Consider the following 18578-nt stretch of genomic DNA (forward strand, 5'->3'; position numbering starts at 1 on the left):
TTTTGTTAATTATCTGCCATTGTCCCTGAATGGTACTACCAGTACCAGGAAGAGGTAAATTAGATAGATCATTTTTTTTGTCCAGTAGTTCCAATCAATGGACAGCCATCAGATCATGAGGTCAAGGTGATGTGCGGTCTCCGAAACTGTCGATATGATCGATCATCGATGCTCCAGAGAAACAAGAACAGATTATTATTATTTTGCAGGAAAACAAGAACAGAAATTGACACGCCAATGCACATAAAAGAACAAAAATTCAGTACATAAATAATTTGACTACAACACTACAACTTAAGTTCAAGTTTAGCTAGCACAAAGATAGGAGCTAATGGGTTCTGCGCTACAGAAAATCTGAATTCTCAAGTTGTCATATCTTAGGCCAAGACACTTCTGAAGAAATTGAGTTGCAAGGCGACGGTCAATAGTCTTGCTAAGGTCTTTTCCTCCACATCAACTCCAGGTACCGCAGCTCGATGTTGGCCAAACTACAGTGAGGAAGTTAGCATCAGTTCACAGTACAATAGTTTCAGAAAACTAACACTTGACCTATGCATTGTGTCATTGCCGAACATACAACTTAGTAGCTATGCTAACATTTGAACTTCATGTGATTCGCCATAGTTATGAAGAACGTTTCATAATGAGTATGAGGAGCATCCACAGAATATATTGACAACAAAAATCAAAAGAAAGAAGCTTCTTGGGGCACATCCAACATAACAAAACCATGGAGCAGATTCAGGTTTTTTTAACTTAGACAACAATATCATAACAGAGAAGGTCGCCCAAGCAAGGTCATTCCTGCTACCAATGCAAGTGCAGTTCCATAACCTGTGGATTGCAGATAATTAGACCAGGACAAGTAACATTCAAATGCTTCCTTACAAGAATTCAATACAGTTCATGCATGATGACCAGATCACATCAAGACACCAAAAAGATTTAGGAGAATACTGGGAAAAAATCCATTCTGGGAAGAAAGACTCTCAGAACAAAGTACTAAACCATATAATATTTTGAAACATGGAAAATTATAGTTTGACCATGTCCAGCTAGGTTTACATGATGATTCCAAGTGAATAACAATCACCATTATTAAGACGAAAATGAACACCCAAAAAGAAGCAGTTTATTTGAATTCAACATACAGAACTACAGAATACAGATGCAAACACCAGCCCTATTTGGATTGAATGTAATTTTGTGTGCTCCCCGTTATTTAGAGCTCAACGTAACAACACACACTAATATATATAGATTCCTCACCAAATCATAAATTGGTTTAAATTTCCATTTGACGAATCTCCCATTACTTAAATTCCCATTTGATGAAGCAATGACACACAAAAAAGATCCGTAAAATCTGCTACACCTCGAACATACACTAAAATTGGTGGCACAAAAAAAGTCATCAGGCATGATGCAAGTAGGATAAAAAATGAAATATGGCCAGAGATTACTAGCTTATGCAAGGAGCATATTGGTGCAAGGCAAATCTGCAATCTGCATCGATTTAGAGAAGGGCTGGCCGAGACTTGGGCCAGTAAGGGCTTCAGCAGAGGGGCGGAGCACTGACTCTGCAAGGCAATAATTTTGTGTATATTCAGAGAAGATAATTATCAGAAGAGTATTAGATTAACTAATCGCTAGCCAGTGCATCCACACCTCAACACATGTTATCCGGTACATATTCCAGCGAGATGTCATGGAACGAGCATATTCGTGTGAGGCAAAGCAAACCTGGAATCTGTATCGTGTTAATGGAAGGGTTGACCGAGACTTGGGCCAGTTGGGGCTTCAGCAGAGGCGTGTAGCACTGTAAGGCCATGGTTGCGACTTGCGAGTATATTCAGAAACCCTGTCAATTCAAGATGATTAGATCAACTAGTCGAAACCAGCACACCCACACATTCCAAAGTAGTAAATTTTGTCATGATAATTGAGTATCATATTTTTTGACGTGTATTGAGTATCATATTCTGAACTTGACATTCAGGATTTGATCCAGCTACAGTTACTCCACAGCCCCTGTTACCTAAACTTAACACTTAAGGGTTCAGCTTTTAAAACTGAACTTGACACTTGACAATCATGACTGAATACCATGCATAATGCTGAATGATTAACCGGCTATCTTAGCTCGCACTGCACACACACTTGTGCTTTTGTTCACCAGTATTGCCGTGTTCAACAAGTTCGCGGCGATAGGAATAGCTCATACCATACGTATAGTCATGAATTGATCTGAAAGTAGCCCTCCAATATCTCTGCCTACTAGTCTATTAATTGTGATTCGATTAGATGGTGGCTGCTGAACCGGTCAACAGTTACTCCAATCATCTCTGAAATAAGTACACGCTAACACTGACGCTGCTTGTGCATTGCTACCATTGTATGCAAATTAGTTGTCTTAACTAATACAGTAATTTCTCTCTGCGACTTTTGCTTTTTTTACTTTGAGAAAGGCACAACACAAGAAAACGTGAGATGGATTCCTCTTAACCAGTGAAGTAAATTTTCTCTCTGGCGTTGGAAATTGCTCTTAACCAAAACTTTTCTATTATTGATTCTCAAGGAAGTTCATCCTACTGTAAGCCTAAATTCTGTAATTCACGAGCAACCCCACTGGACTCAGATAAATCAAGGATGGAGCGATAAAAGACCTGAAGGAAATGGAGCATATTAAAATCAATATAGCTCTGGTAAAAGGATGCCCTTCCCACACAGCAGGTCAGTAGCCAAGCAAGCTCATAAAGTCATAATTCATATGATAAATTCAGAGATGCCACTTGCCATCATTCAGTATGGCTATGATGAGAACCATCAATAATGCCAGAAGAACAAACCTGCAACCATAAAAGACAGCAAGATTACCGGTGGTGAAATACTATCATGATTACCTACTATTGGATTTGCTACTGCATTCTTACCACTATCCGTATGGTGATGCAAACGGCATACATTTGCAGCCAAGTAGTACAAATCGACAGAACTCTTGTAGTAGAAGATAACAGGGGAACTTCAGCTGAACTTTAGCGTGTAGTTCATCATGCACTGCAAGATGGAGAACACAACGCGGAGACCAGGCTCCGTGAGCATGATGTCGACGCAGACCTGGCAGCGTCTGTCGTGTCTGACAGCGCGTTGCCGCAGGTGCCCAACAAAATCCGAACAAAGACAATGAACATTAATGATTACAAGAAGTGCATAGAAAATCCATAGTTTTGATATATAACTCTATATAAGACAAGATTATTTTTTGCATACAACTGTATCTTGTTGCATAGCAAAACATTTCTATTATTGATTCTGAAGGAATTTATTTACCCTAACATCTTAATATTTCAAGGTTTTAACAAAAGAAGAACATATAGTTTAGGAATGAACGGACTACATGAGTATGAGAAAACATTTATACACATTACTACATATTGATAAACTTTATTATCAGTTGTTTGACTTTAATAAAAAGCAAGATATATCTAACTCTTGTGCGTCTTTGGAGGTTCCTTCGTTGATTTTGCCATGGTAGGATAAGCACGAATGGTAGCGTGAACCTTCTTGTACAGTGCTTCCATGTCATCGGCCGCAATATTCTTCTTGATGTACTCACTGAAGTGAGATTGGTACTTCTTAGATTCCTCATCAGCTATTGACTGAAATAAGGGTAGGGCAGAAGTTAAAACGAGATTCAGTAAGCTGCTTCAGAAATAAGAACAAAGTACGCTGCTTTAGGATACTTTATTTATATGGGTGAATCTGGCCTAGATATATCTTCCAGAAAGAATTCATGCATACAACAACGATAGCCCTAGGGAATGACGAAATGGCGTTATAATACCACGAGGGCAATGGATCCAACTCACCTTCATGTAGTCAGCAACATGACCTTCATAGATGTATTTGCGGTAAATCTCACCGCCCAGCTGCTTCTTATCCTTCTTGAAGCCAGCAATCTCTTGTCACTGTGCGCAATATCAAGACCGCCATCCAAAGCTCCCTGCAGTAGCCAACAGACTGAAGCGGGTCTCAAACAGATAAACTGTATGCTTCCTAATTCAATAGCTTAGAACCCCCTAAATATAGAATGAAAGAAACACACCAACAACAGGCAATAAATGCAGTCCAAGATTAGGCATACTTCAAGTCCATCAGTGAGCCTGTCGCAGAGCGATGGATCAAACAACACTGTAAGTAAGCTATATATTTTTCTTGGCTTTCCAAGTTTACCAACTACATCGTTTAAAATGTCTATTATTTAGATTTCTAACCTATCCAGCAAAATTATCAATCGTGCATTCAAGATCTGTAGGTAAACAAAATAAAGGAGACTTTTCACCACAAATCTCATCTAGCCACAAATCATAGCATCAGAATAAGAGAACAAAGTTTAACAAAGTGACAACACAAAAGAAAATTAAAGCATTACAGCAGGAGCTCACCATGGCAATCCTGAAAAGCAAAGACTTGTCAGTGTAGAAGGGGTATGTGAAACCCTCTCTGACTGATCTTCCTACTCTTCCTTGCGACTGCAGATGAAAAGAAAAGCAGTGAACTTGAGGTCCAGATCTCAGATTCATACATCCAATTTTTTTGCCAAAAAAAAGCAAAGTAAAAATCTGAGAACAAAAACCGACTGATACAGCTGCGGGAGCCCTAATAGTTCTGCATAAAAGAATCTTTATTTCCCCATAAGAAAACTTCTCCATACCAAGTTGTATATTCTTTGACACTTTCAATGGGAAAAATATTCAGCAATAAAATTGGTCATTGAAGCTAAAGCACCATTCACCTATGCAACAACATAAATTAGTATCAGAGTTCTAACAACCAATGTAGGTGTAGTCCATAGATAAGCTAACTACCTGGAATACCTAGCAATTTAAAATGCTTGAATGAAGCTGCAGAATGAAACAAAAAAAGGAGACAAGAGTGCGAGCAGGGGGAAGAGCGGAGGTGGAGGCAAACCTGAACCACCTCGGCATCCTTGCTCCTGCTCCTCCTATGCCGGGAAGGAGAGGGTTGCGGGGCGCAGGAGATACATGGAGTCATCATTGTGCACAAGCTGCAGGTGTCAACGCCCATCTTCTGAGGCCACCGCACGCCGCACGAGCCGCCGCACCACCGCACTGCACAAGCTCCTCGAGGAAGAGGCGGAGCATGGCCATAAAATTTGGTTAAAGATCACAGTCCGCTAACTAAATCCAAATTGTTCCAAATTTATTAAAGATTCATTTATCCATCAATATAATAATCATCATGCTCAACTATTAGACCTAAATCTCATAATCCACCAAACATGTTTCACTACTTTCTTAAGAGACAATCTCCTAACTAAATCCAACTAAAATCTCATAAATCACAGAGAAATTTGGTTCAATATCACAATCACCTAACTAAATCCAAATTGTTCAAGATTAATTAATACACCAAACATCTTTGACTATCTCCTCAAGATCACAATCAACTAACTAATCCATCAAAACTCTCATAATCCACCATAAAATTTGGTTCAAGATCACAATCGCCTAACGAAATCCAAATTGTTCCAAACTAAATTAAATATCTGTTCATCCACCAATATAGTAACCACCATGCTCATCTACTAGACCTAAAATCTCATAATCCATCAAACATCTTTGATTATCATCTCAAGACACAATCACCTAACTAAATCCAACTAAAATCTCAACCACAGAGAAATTTGGTTCAATATTGCAATCATCTAACTAAATCCAAATTGTTTAACATTAATTAATCCACAGAACATCTTTGACATCTTCCGAAGATCACAATCTACTAACTAAATCTATTGAAAATCTCGTAATCCACCGTGAAATTTGTTCAAGATCAAAATCACCTAACTACATCCAAATTGCTCCATGTTTACTAAAGACCCATTTATCCATCAATATAATAACCACCATGCTCACTTACTAGATCTAAACTAACATGATTCACCAAACATCTTTGATTAACTCGTTGAGATCACAGTCACCTAACTAAATCCAACAAAACCTCAAAATCCACCGTGAATTTGGTTGAAAATTGTTCCAAACTAAATCAAAGATTTGTTTATCCACCAATATAATAACCACCATGCTCATCTACTAGACCTAAAATCTCATGATCCATAAAATATTTTTTATTATCATCTCAAGACACAATCACCTAACTAAATCCAACTAAAATCTCATAAATCACAGAGAAATTTGGTCCAGTATCACAATCACCTGACTAAATCCATATTGTTCAAGATTAATTAATACACCGAACATCTTTGACCATCTCCTCAAGATCACAATCAACTAAATCCATTGAAAAATCTCGTAATTCACCATGAAATTTGTTCAAGATCACAATCGACTAACTAAATCCAAATGGCTCCATATTTACTAAAGAAATCGCTACTTCCTTGAGATTGAGGTTTCTTCTACCCCTAATGGCTTCTTTATTTCCTAAGAGGAGTATATCCAGGATCTTCTTGCTCATGTTGCTCTTACTGGTGGGCACACTATTGAGACTGCTATGAAGCTCAACATCCACCTTTGTGTCCACCTCCACTCCCTGTAAGTCCGGACGGGCGTCCGTTGCCTGGTGACGGGTTGCTATGTGTGCTGTCTTGATCCCACATCCCGTGTTCCCTTGCTGGGCGACACCATGACCGCACGCTCAAGCACCACCAATGGGAGCAAGAGCTCAGACAATCGACGCATACCTGAATTTTACCCACGGGACACGCCCGAGAACACGGCGCTACCTATCGTCAAGGCCAAGGGCGCGCATTAGGAGAACGTGGGATGCTTAATCAAGTGCGTGACACAAAATCCGCAAAGGACAATGACACCAAGCCGGATCAGCGGGGAACGGAGAGTGCACAGGCATGTGGGATGCTGGATCAAAGTCCATCTGCTGCCACTACCCCCAGTCTCTCCTCTGTTGCCTTGTTTACCAGTTATTTTCAGTGGTGGTATCATCGCCTTGACTCACTTGTGTGGCCCTCATCTCTATCAACCAATATAATAATCAACATGCTCACCTACTAGACCTAAATTCACATAATCCACCGAGCATCTTTTACTAGCTTGTCAAAATCACAATCACCTTATAATCCACCGTAAAATTAGGTTAAAAGATCACAATCACCAAACTAAATCCAAATTGTTTCAAACTAAATTAAATATTTGTTTATCCGCCAATATAATAATCACCATGCTCAGTTATTAGACCTAAAATCTCATAATCCACCAACCATCTTTGATTATCTTCATAAGACACAATCACCTAACTAAATCCAACTAAAATCTCATAAATCACAGAGAAATTTAGCTCAATATCACAATCACCTAACTAAATCCAAATTGTATAGGATTAATTAATACACAGAATATCTTTGACTATCTCCTCAAGATCACAATCAACTAACTAATCCATAAGAAATCTCATAATCTATCATAAAATTTGGTTCAAGATCACAATCGCCTAACTATATCCAATTTTTTCCAAGTTTGCTAAAAATCCATTTATCCACCAATATAATAACCAACATGCTCACCTACTAGACCTAAATTCACATAATCTACCAAACAACTTTTACTAGCTCGTCAAGATCCCAATCACCTAACTAAATCCAACAAAAACCTCATAATCCATCGTAAACTTTTGGTTAAAAGATCATAATCACCTACCTAAATCCACATTGATCCAAACTAAATCAAATATCTATATATCTACCAATATAATAATCACTGTGCTCATTTCCATAACTAAAATCTCATAATCCAATGAACATTGACTATCTTCTCAAGACACAATCACCTAACTAAATCCACCTAAAATGAAATAAATCACCGAGAAATTTGGTTCAATCACCGAACTAAATCCAAATTGTTTCTGTCGACTACGAGACGCCTATGGTGACTTCGTACAATCTAGAGATGATATGTCGGCTCAGTCTCTCGAAGTGTGCGTGCGTGCGTTCATAGGGGTGAGTGTATGCACGCTTATATGAGCACTTGCGTATGTACCGTGTTAAAAAAGATTTATTAATCAACCAAACATCTTGGACTATCTCCTCAAGATCTCAATCAACTAATTCAATCCATTTAAAATCTCGTAATTCACCATTAAATTTGGTCCAAAATCACAATCGCCTAACTAAATCCAAATTGCTCCAAGTTTACTAAAAATCTATTTATCCACCAATATAATAAACACCATGCTCACTTACTAGACATAAATTCTCACATAATCCATCAAACATCTTTGACTATCTCGTGAGGATCATAATCACCTAACTAAATCTAACCCAAACATCAAAATCCACCGTGAATTTGCTTAAAAGATCACAACCATCTAACTAAATTAAAAGACCACAATCATCTATAAATTAAACGTCTGTTTATCCACTAATATAATAGTCACCATGCTCACGTACTAGACCTAAAATCTTAACATCCACCGAACATCTTTGACTATCTTCTCAAGATCATAATAACTTATTTAAATCCACCTAATATCACATAAATCATCGTGAAATTTGGCTCAATATCATAATAGCCTAACTAAATTCAAATTGGTCAAGGTTAATTAATCCATCAAATATCTTTGACTATCTCCTCAAGATCACAATCAACTGACTACACCCATCTAAAATCTCGTAATCCAACATGAAATTTGGTTCAATATCACAATGCCCTAACTAAATCCAAATTGCTTCATGTTTACTAAAGAAGTTGCTACTTCCTTGAGATTGAGGTTTCTTCTACCTCTAATGGCTTCTTTATTTCCTAAGAGGAGTATATCCACGATCTTCTTGCTCGTGTTGGTCTTACTAATGAGCACACTTTTGAGACTGCTATGGATCTCAACATCCACCTTTGTGTCCACCTTCACTCCCTATAAGTGTGGACGGGTGTCCGTTGCCTGGTGACGGGTTGCTATGTGTGCTGTCTTGATCCCACTCCCGTGTTCCCTTGCTGGGCAACACCATGACCGCACGCTCAAGCACCACCAATGGCGAGCAAGAGCTCAGACAATCGACGCATACCTGAATTTTACCCACAGGACACGCCCGAGAACACGGCGCTATCTATCGTCAAGGCCAAGGGCGCACATTAGGAGAACGTGGGATGCTTAATCAAGTGCGTGACACAAAATCCGCAAACAGGACAAGGACAGCAAGCCGGATCAGCGGGGAATGGAGAGTGCACAGGCACGTGGGATGCTGGATCAAAGTCCATCTGCTGCCACTACCCCGGTCTCTTCTCTGTTGCCTTGTTTACCAATTATTTTCAGTAGTGGCATCATTGCCTTGACTCACTTGTGGGCTCTCATCTCTATCAACCAATATAATAATCAACATGCTCACCTAGTAGATCTAAATTCACATAATCCACTTAACATCTTTTACTAGCTTGTCAAAATCAAAATCACCTAACTAAATCCAACCAAAACCTTATAATCCGCCCTAAAATTTGGTTAAAAGATCACAATCACCGAACTAAACCAAATTGTTTCAAACTAAATTAAATATTTGTTTATCCACCAATATAATAATCACCATGCTCAGTTATTAGACCTAAAATCTCATAATCCACCAAACATCTTTGATTATCTTCTCATCAAGACACAATCACCTAACTAAATCCAACTAAAGTCTCATAAATCACAGAGAAATTTAGCTCAATATAACAATCACCTAACTAAATCCAAACTGTATATGATTAAATAATTCATAGAATATCTTTGACTATCTCCTCAAGATCACAATCAACTAACTAATCCATAAAAAATCTCATAATTCACCATAAAATTTGGTTCAAGATCACAATCGCCTAACTAAAGCCAATCTTTTCCAAGTTTGCTAAAAATCCATTTATCCACCAATATAATAACCAACATGCTCACCTACTAGACCTAAATTCACATAATCTACCGAACATATTTTACTAGCTCGTCAAGATCTCAATCACCTAACTAAATCTAACAAAAACCTCATAATCCACCGTAAAATTTTGGTTAAAAGATCATAATCACATACCTAAATCCAAATTGATCCAAACTAACTCAAATATATGTTTATCTACCAATGTAATAAATATCATGCTCATTTCCATAACTAAAATCTCATAATCCAACGAACATTGACTATCTTCTCAAGGCACAATCACCTAAATAAATCCATCTAAAATCAAATAAATCACCGAGAAATTTGGTTCAATCATCGAACTAAATCCAAATTGTTCCTGTCGACTACGAGACGCCTACGGTAACTTTGTAAAATCTCAAGATGATATGCCAACTCAGTCTCTCAAAGGTGCTCATAAGGATAGGGTGTGCGTGTGTGCGTTCATAAGGGTAAGTGTATGCGCGTTTATATGAGCACTCGCGTCTGTACTGTGTCAATAAAAGATTAATTAATCAACCGAACATCTTGGACTATCTCCTCAAGATCTCAATCAACTAATTAAATTAATTTAAAATCTCGTAATTCACCATGAAATTTGATTCAAAATCACAATCGCCTAACTAATCCAAATTACTCGAAATTTACTAAAAATCCATTTATCCACCAATATAATAACCACCATGCTCACTTACTAGACATAAATTCTCACATAATCCATCGAACATCTTTGATTATCTCGCGAGGATCACAATCACCTAACTAAATCTAACCCAAACATCAAAATCCACCGTGAATTTGCTTAAAATATCACAATCATCTAACTAAATTCAAATTGTTTCAAACTAAATTAAAGGTCTGTTTATCCACTAATATAATAGTCACCATGCTCACGTACTAGACCTAAAATCTTAACATCCACTGAACATCTTTGACCATATTCTCAAGAGCATAATAACTTAACTAAATCCACCTAAAATCACATAAATCATCGTGAAATTCGGCTCAATATCGAAGTAGCCTAACTAAATTCAAACTGTTCAAGGTTAATTAATCCATCAAATATCTTTGAGTATCTCCTCAAGATCACAATCAACTGACTAAATCTATCTAAAATCTCGTAATCCACCATGAAATTTGGTTCAAGATCACAATCGCCTAACTAAATCCAAATTTTCTCTAGTTTATTAAAATTTACTTACTTAACCGATATAATTAACACCATACTCACCTACTAGACCTAAATTCACATAATCCACCAAAACATCTTTTACTAGCTCATCAAGATCACACCACCTAACTAAATCCAAGCAACACCTGATAATCCACAGTGAAATTTGGCTTAAGATCACAATCACTTAACTAAATACAAAATGTTCCAAACAAAATTAAAATCTATTTATCCACCAATATAATAATCACCATGCTCATCTACATACCTAAACTCTCATAATCAACCAAACATTTTAGACTTTCTTCTCAAGATTAAATCACGTAACTAAATCCACCTAAAATCTCATAATCCATCATGAAATACGGTTCAATATCACAATCACCTAACTAAATCCAAATTGTCCAAGGTTAATTAATCCACCAAACATCTTTGACTATCTCCTCAAGATCACAATGAACTAAATAAATGCATCAAAATCTCGTAATCCACCATGAAATTTGGTTCAAGATCATAATCGCCTAACTAAATCCAAATTGCTTCAAGTTTATTAAAGATCCATTTATCCGCCAATATAATAACCACCATGCTCATTTACTATACATAAATTTTCATAATCCACTGACATCTTTGACTATACTCGTCAAGATCACAATCACCTAACTAAATCTCCACTTCATCTCCATTTTGTAAAACCTTATTTTCAGAATCATCCCATGGGCATTAGTGACACCCTTGGGTTTTTGTAAAACATTTATGAGTAATAAAGATTCTTCCCAAGTCCTATGATTTATGCGACTAGCATGGCTAAGCATTACTATTAAACTTGCACATACAACCCACGTTTATTTGACCACTACATGGTTAGAAAGGAGGGGTATTAAGAATGTCAAAGGAGGGTGTCAATACCAAGCATATAGAGCATAGCTAAACCCTAGCTAATTTACTTAGCATAAGAATGTCAAAGGGGTGTTAATATCAAGGACATAGGGTAGTTAAACCCTAGCTAATTTACTAAACATAGCAATACTAGTAAACAATACTTTATGCATGAAAAATAATTGTAAGTGTAATGCAAATATGGGTTCAACATGATCAAAGTAGGTTGCTTGCCTCGCTCAGCAAAGTCTTCAATGGTTTTGGTCACTCCTCGAACGTCCTTGAATCTTTCGAAAGATGATGATTTCTACTAAATGGAAAAATAAAATTAACACACAATCAATAAACAATATGTGCAAAGGGCTCCAAAATTTATAGGAGTAGTATCATTGGAAAGAGGGAAATTTTAGATGAATTTTGGAAGTACCCTGGATTTTAGAAAAAGAGAAATGGTATTGTGAGCCAGAACGGGTCTGCCTGATTAAACAGTACTACACCAGGGGGAGGGGGGTCAACGTCTAAGGCGTGAAGGAGAAATACGCCTTCACTTACATGCCGATTTAAACCTGCATTGGGGGATCACACAAGCCACACATGAGCAGCAAAACCAGGATAATCAAGCAATATATAAAGATCAAGCAATAACAAATAGGATAATATGGATAAACTAGAGGATATTACTTCAAGTGGCGGAGCCAAGGAAACCAGATTGCAGTTGAAGCAGGAGCAGGTACCTAATTCGAAGAGGGTTTTTTTTTGGGGGGGGGGACTATTAACAGGAGCAGGAATGGCAGTTGTTGTGGTAAGGCGCAGGTCCGGAGGTGGATTGGTCCTGGGACGCGTCAGGTGTTGTAACTTCAGTAGAATACGTTGTAGGCAGCCCATAGGTACCAGTAGCATAACGATCACAATATGACTGCTAGTGGCCATAGCCTGGCTGGCTAGCAGTGGGTGCACCAGGGAAGGCGGTGGTGCACCATAGCCTGGCTGACTGTATCCATACTGCCCATAACCAGCCTGAGTAGGTGGTGCCTGTCCATACGGAGCAGATGAAGGCGGCTTCTGAGCATGCGGAGGCTACCCATAAGCACCCTGGCCATACGTGGCCTGTGGTGGTGGCTGCATATCATAGCTAGGCTGTGTGGAGCAGCGTATCCAAATTGAGGGGGCAGAACCTTGCGCCGTGTAGCTTGATGCAACAGCAGCAGTATAGGTGGTTGATTAGGATAACTCGGTTGGCCTCGAGTGGCTGGAGTTGAAGCTTGCTGCCCTGAAGATGCTTGACCAGTGCCGCTTGGACCACCATAGCTCGATGCAGTACCACCATCCTGAGTTGAGTTAGCAGCTGATGCCCCATAGCCAGATGCCCCATAGTTCTGCTAATCATATCCAGGCTGCTGCGAGTAAGACATCCCTTGGGTCTGATAACCAGAGTAATCATAAGCTTGCTGCCCGCCACTCTACTGAGAGTATGTAGAATCACCATACCCTTGTGAAGCATGAGTAGCAGACTGGCTGTAATCGTAGCTGCTAGCATCAGGAGGTGCAGCGGTTCCAGTGGCATACTGTTGCTCTTGGGGTTGCTTTTGTTGGTTATAGTAGTCATAGCCAGTGCCAGGGGGGATGCTCTGCCATAAGGTTGCTGGCCATACTATGGTGGTGCACCAGGATAAGCTCCAGGCTGCATGTAAACAGGCTGTAGTGTTACTGGTGCATCAGGCGCACCCTTTGCCCGAGGACGAGGAGGGTGGTAGCCCTGTTGGATTTCTGGCATGATTCTGCAAAAATATAGTTTGCACATCAGAATATGTATAGAACACAACATACAATGTACCATGCAGAACAAGTGCAAACCAGACAAAACATATCCAAAAACAAAGCAATGTAATATATAGAAATTCCAGAACCACCAAGAAAAATGGAGGGATCAACTCACCGAGCAAGATTCTCAAGCAACATTAGTGCTGCCCATCTAGCGTCTACCATGTGCAAAACTATGGGAGTTAATGAAGATTGGGCAGCTAGATAAACACACGTATATATTGAATATAGCAATAAAAGATTGCCTTCCAGTTTGTAGATGTTGATAAATCAGCAATAATGGATGGTGACAGAGTGATCCATAATTATGTGCAACATCTACTTATATTGCTAAATGACACAACATACAAAACAGCAGTTCTTTCGGCAAGTCTCTCCAAAAAATATATTATAGGTGAACAGAAGAATGTCAAAGGAAATATTTAAGCAAAGTTTTAAGGAAGTTTTGGTCATGGTAACAAGAAAAGTCAACAGAGGGAGAAAATATATACGAAAAAACCAAAGATAGATTCATGCGAGATATACTGCATAATCTTTCCAAACTATACATAGCACATACAAACTTTCTTGCCTAGTCAATAAACAGTAACATTCTTATTTGTTACATGTTGCTCTCACAGGGTGGTGTTAGCAACAGATAGAATGGGCTGAAAATTAAGAATCAAGAATTATCCCCTGAGTGAGCAAAAATATCAATAGCCTAAATACCAGCTACCACAGTGCATGATCCATCATTGAAGTGTGCATACTGATCACTTGCATAGAGGTTTAAACCGACTATCCCCAAAGATGTACAGAAATAGCAAACGTAAATTTGACAGGACAAGACCAGGTATATGAAATCCAATCATATAATCCAAAATCAAACTAGTTCCTTCTGTTTCGATATAGAAAGACCAGGCATGTTCCTGGATGTATGTATTATATTCTAATGGTATACTCCAATGGTACACATGGGACTTCTATACCGAAACAGAGGGAGTAGTTCATAATTTTATCTTTCATCCATCAGCATCAAGTATATTAACATTAGGTAGTAACAAATCTGCCACCAGGATTGATGTGTGCAGCCCTCAGAACTAGTTACTGACACTAATTTGGCCATATGTCAAGATAATGATCAACAGACAGTATAGCCTGGGATATATGGATAACACCACAAGCACCGCTATGATATGTAGTGAAGACGTTGTGATAGGGTATATAAACCTCCCAATGGAAGTATGGATTTGCCAGTATTTAACTGTGATTGTTCAAATATTTCTAGTATCTTCATCAGAGAGACTACACAGAGCATAGCAGCTAATAACAAAGAGATTGCACAAATTACAAATATGATTATATAAAGTATACAATCATGTCAAAGCCATACTGCTGTTGCTCCATGACCACCTTGCTTTACAAGACAACCCGTTGAGATAACTTTTTGGACATGTACATTTGACAAGAATATAGGGTATGTCATAACTAAAGAGAAGAGTTTCAAAAGCAAGCAATGGAAAAGGAAGGTCAAGTAGAGAAATATAAATCGAGACAAAAAATACAGTAACATATAAAAAATTGATAATTAAACCCACATGATTTTAACAACACTGATAAATAACAAATAGCTGCAGCAGTTAGGAGGTGGCGTGAAAAGAGAAAGAAAGCTGACCTCACTGGTAACCTCACTCAAGCTGCTTTGCTATTTCAATTCGCTCTGCAGTACCATGAATATACAGTGTTCTTTCAGTTGAAGTATCACCAGGAGGCAAATGCAAAGGAATGACCTGCAGAAGGATTTTTTAGGACAAATCAAATATTACTATTGTTATTACCAGTGGTAATGATGAAGATGATACAAAATATAATATACTAACTAACAAGGAGAAAAAGGAGAATAATTAAACGGATAATTATGAAGATGAAAGGAGCATGAGTTCTACTTCTAGTTGAGCAAAATTAGAACTTGGATTTTAATTTACTTGGTAAATCATAAGAAAAATGGAAAAATGCAACAACAAAACGCATCACGCAGTGCTAAGTTATTAAGGAAATTCAATGGTAAGTTAGGCCAGGTTCAGCCAGCAAATTTATGCTAGACTTTGCAATAAGAATTTTCGCAAACCTGTATACAAGCTCCAGATTTGGCGTGCATGGCTTTTATAGTCTCACCAAAAAAATAGTTAGACATGGAATTAATAGGCAAGGTTTTTCACCACCAAAGAAACTGAAGTCCGTGAAATAATATCAACTGGGAAGCTTACAAGAAACCTGGGGCGTGGTATGATTTTCAAAGTCTGACAAACAAACCCAGTTCTAGAAAGCAGCCAGTTTACCTTAGCAATTTGCATCTAGATTGCTCAGCACTAGGTTGAGGTGCATTGTACCTCCAATTAGAGATAGTGCCAGATGAGCCAGCATCAGCCTGCAGGTCACATGACAAGTATGGTTGAGTAAATGGATGCACAACTAAATGTGAAGTCCTAACCATAAAAAAGATATCACAGTACCTCTACAAGAACATCACTTATCAACTGTTCAGCTGTGCTTATCTGGTCAGGAGTGCCCGAAAGATCAACCAATCTTGTCTATGACCTGGGTTGAACATCCATGTCCCTTGTTACTTGGATCTTTGCCCCTGACTGAAGTTGGATATGCTGTATAGTTTCTCCAGCTTTTCCAATGATAAACCAATCTAAAAGAAGTTACGAAAATTAAGTTAGCAGAGCAAAAAAACTGCACTCATGCAACCTTGTATCAACTGCAAGAATGCAGAAACCAAATGAGTAAACTCCCAAGTAGCATACCTTCCATTTGGGATATCAATCTTTTTTGTGGTACTACCACGCTGGTATCCACCACCATATGAATAATACTGATGTGTGTTTCCTTGAGAAGATAAGGGTGGGATGGAAGAACCATGGCCTGGAAATAAAACAACAACTCATTATATTACTGATAGCTGCAGATCTGTTGAGTGAGAAGAACAACCTTCATGTGGACAACATAAAACAGGACAATAATGTCAGTACATAAGTAACAAACTAATAACATTCAGAGCTGACTGAAAATATTACTGGAAATCACATCATCTATGTACTACATGAGATAATCAAATATTTGGCTCTGTGCCGATAGACAATCATCAATGCAGTGTGTTACGGCTTTTTGCATGTTAAAAAGGAACCACAGAAACTATTGTCATTTGTTGCATCTAGCAGACAGGGGCCAGTTCCACGAGACATTGAATAAAATATTACATCATATAGCAGAATCAAACTATGGATACTATTGATCACCTACACAAGATATATTTGCCAGAATTATTAACAAACTCTACTAGCCATCCTTATAAGCCCGTAATAATATTGGAGCTCATTATATGGAGATCTAAACTTCCTACCGAGGATAAAGGAATTGCTAGGCGTTTTCTTGTTGCCTACATCCTAGTACGGTTAAGCTTCGCCTAGGCGGGCTATTTTCTTCCACTGCTTCCTAAACATATCGCTAAATCGCATGGATTGCATAGCAGTACTCAGCAGCTAAGGCCCACTAGGCGGCGAGAGAGAGAAAAGGGAGAGGATGACGGGTGGGAGCCAGCTGTGTAGTATGTATATGTATAAATTTCATGTAGATTTGATGAGGAACTAGAGACACTAGCTTTTGACTTGGGTTGGGTTTGATTTGTGGGGTACGGACAACGGCAGCAACCATGTCAATGGTTTATTTCGTCGGAATCTATATGATGGTTTGAATTAGTTGGGTTCAGTTCATAATGGAAAGCTGCCAATGGTTTTTTTTTCAATGTATGCATGATGAATTTATCAAGTTCAATGTGTGTGCGGTGGATTTAGCTCAATGTGTGTGTACGGCGTGCTTGCGGGCAAAGTGTTCAATGAATTGCATGAACCAAATGTTAATTATAGGGATTAAAGTTTAGTAAATCTGCTAGAGATGCTCTAAGATGTTCATATTATTCCAATCCTATGCCCAATGCATACAAACAACTAAGAAACTATAACAAGATTGTGATGCAAACGCGAGATGAGATGAGACGAGACGAGGACGCGGGACCTGCGGGAAGAGAGGTGGGCGACGCAGAATCCCCGCGAGATGAGGGCGAGGAGGCGCTTGAGCGTCGACCTGCTCGCCGTCGAAGCGGGAATCGAGGAGCGCTAGGATGGCGGCGGCGTCCGGGTCGTCGTAGAGATGCGCGTCCGCCCCACCTTTGCCGCGCCGCTAGCCCGCATCCCCGAACATCCCCGAACCAGTCTCTCTATATTCTATAGGCCGGCTTGCAGTGCCCCGGCTCCCTCGTCGAACGCGGCGGCGGCGATCTGGGCGGCCGTCCCGTTCCGCCGCCTATGTAAGAGAGAGACACGGGAGCGTTTCCCGGTCCGTGTCCGTCTCGTTCAGGGGAGCACGATGGGTACACATGGAGCGGGCCAAACTTACGTGTAACCTGGGCCGTTCGCGAGAGGAACAGGCACACAGCGAGCAGAGGTACCCGGCCCAACTTCGCTCTGTTTCTCGCTCGCTTCGCCCGCTCTCGCTCGTTCGGCCTCATGCTTCGCCTGTTAGTTCTTTTTGTGTGTGTGTGTGTTGCTGGTCTGGTAGGAAAAAAAACCGGCTAGTTTTAATACAGTTTAAAACAATTGTGAAACCAAAAATAGTTTACTGATTTTTAAAAGAGTTCATCCATTTGAGAAAAGTTTGTGAATTTGGAAAAATATTGTAAAAATGAAAACGTTCATAGATTTTGAAAATAAAATTGCTAATATGAAAAAAGTTTGCTAATTTGAAAAATAATCATTG

General features: G+C 39.0%; 1 protein-coding gene and 1 pseudogene across 1 annotated transcript; both read right to left on the bottom strand.

Annotated features, from left to right (window-relative positions):
- Window positions 1-222: 222 nt before the first annotated feature.
- LOC123122568 (60S ribosomal protein L5-1) lies at window positions 223-13182 on the bottom strand. The gene is made up of 9 exons (XM_044542776.1): window positions 12695-13182; window positions 12388-12526; window positions 4972-12267; window positions 4446-4532; window positions 3923-4003; window positions 2934-3659; window positions 2667-2849; window positions 1744-1861; window positions 223-1580 (listed from the first exon to the last, which is right to left on the bottom strand). Exons 3-6 carry the CDS (start codon window positions 5086-5088, stop codon window positions 3486-3488), a joined length of 459 nt encoding a protein of 152 aa, XP_044398711.1. The 5' UTR covers window positions 5089-12267; window positions 12388-12526; window positions 12695-13182; the 3' UTR covers window positions 223-1580; window positions 1744-1861; window positions 2667-2849; window positions 2934-3485.
- Window positions 12521-18578, bottom strand: part of LOC123120871 (uncharacterized) — a 63652-nt pseudogene continuing 57594 nt past the window's right edge.

Source organism: Triticum aestivum, chromosome 5D (assembly GCF_018294505.1).
Source record: "Triticum aestivum cultivar Chinese Spring chromosome 5D, IWGSC CS RefSeq v2.1, whole genome shotgun sequence".
Taxonomy (NCBI): Eukaryota; Viridiplantae; Streptophyta; class Magnoliopsida; order Poales; family Poaceae; genus Triticum; species Triticum aestivum.

Bases quoted from the DNA above. Each gene is read 5' to 3' on its own strand.
- LOC123122568 (XM_044542776.1), bottom strand. From the start codon at position 5,088: ATGGGCGTTGACACCTGCAGCTTGTGCACAATGATGACTCCATGTATC. The intron at 4,533-4,971 runs GTTTGCCTCCAC...TTTCATCTGCAG, and splicing joins AGGATGCCGAGGTGGTTCAG to TCGCAAGGAAGAGTAGGAAG. The intron at 3,660-3,922 runs GTGAGATTTACC...CCCTTATTTCAG, and splicing joins GGATAAGAAGCAGCTGGGCG to TCAATAGCTGATGAGGAATC.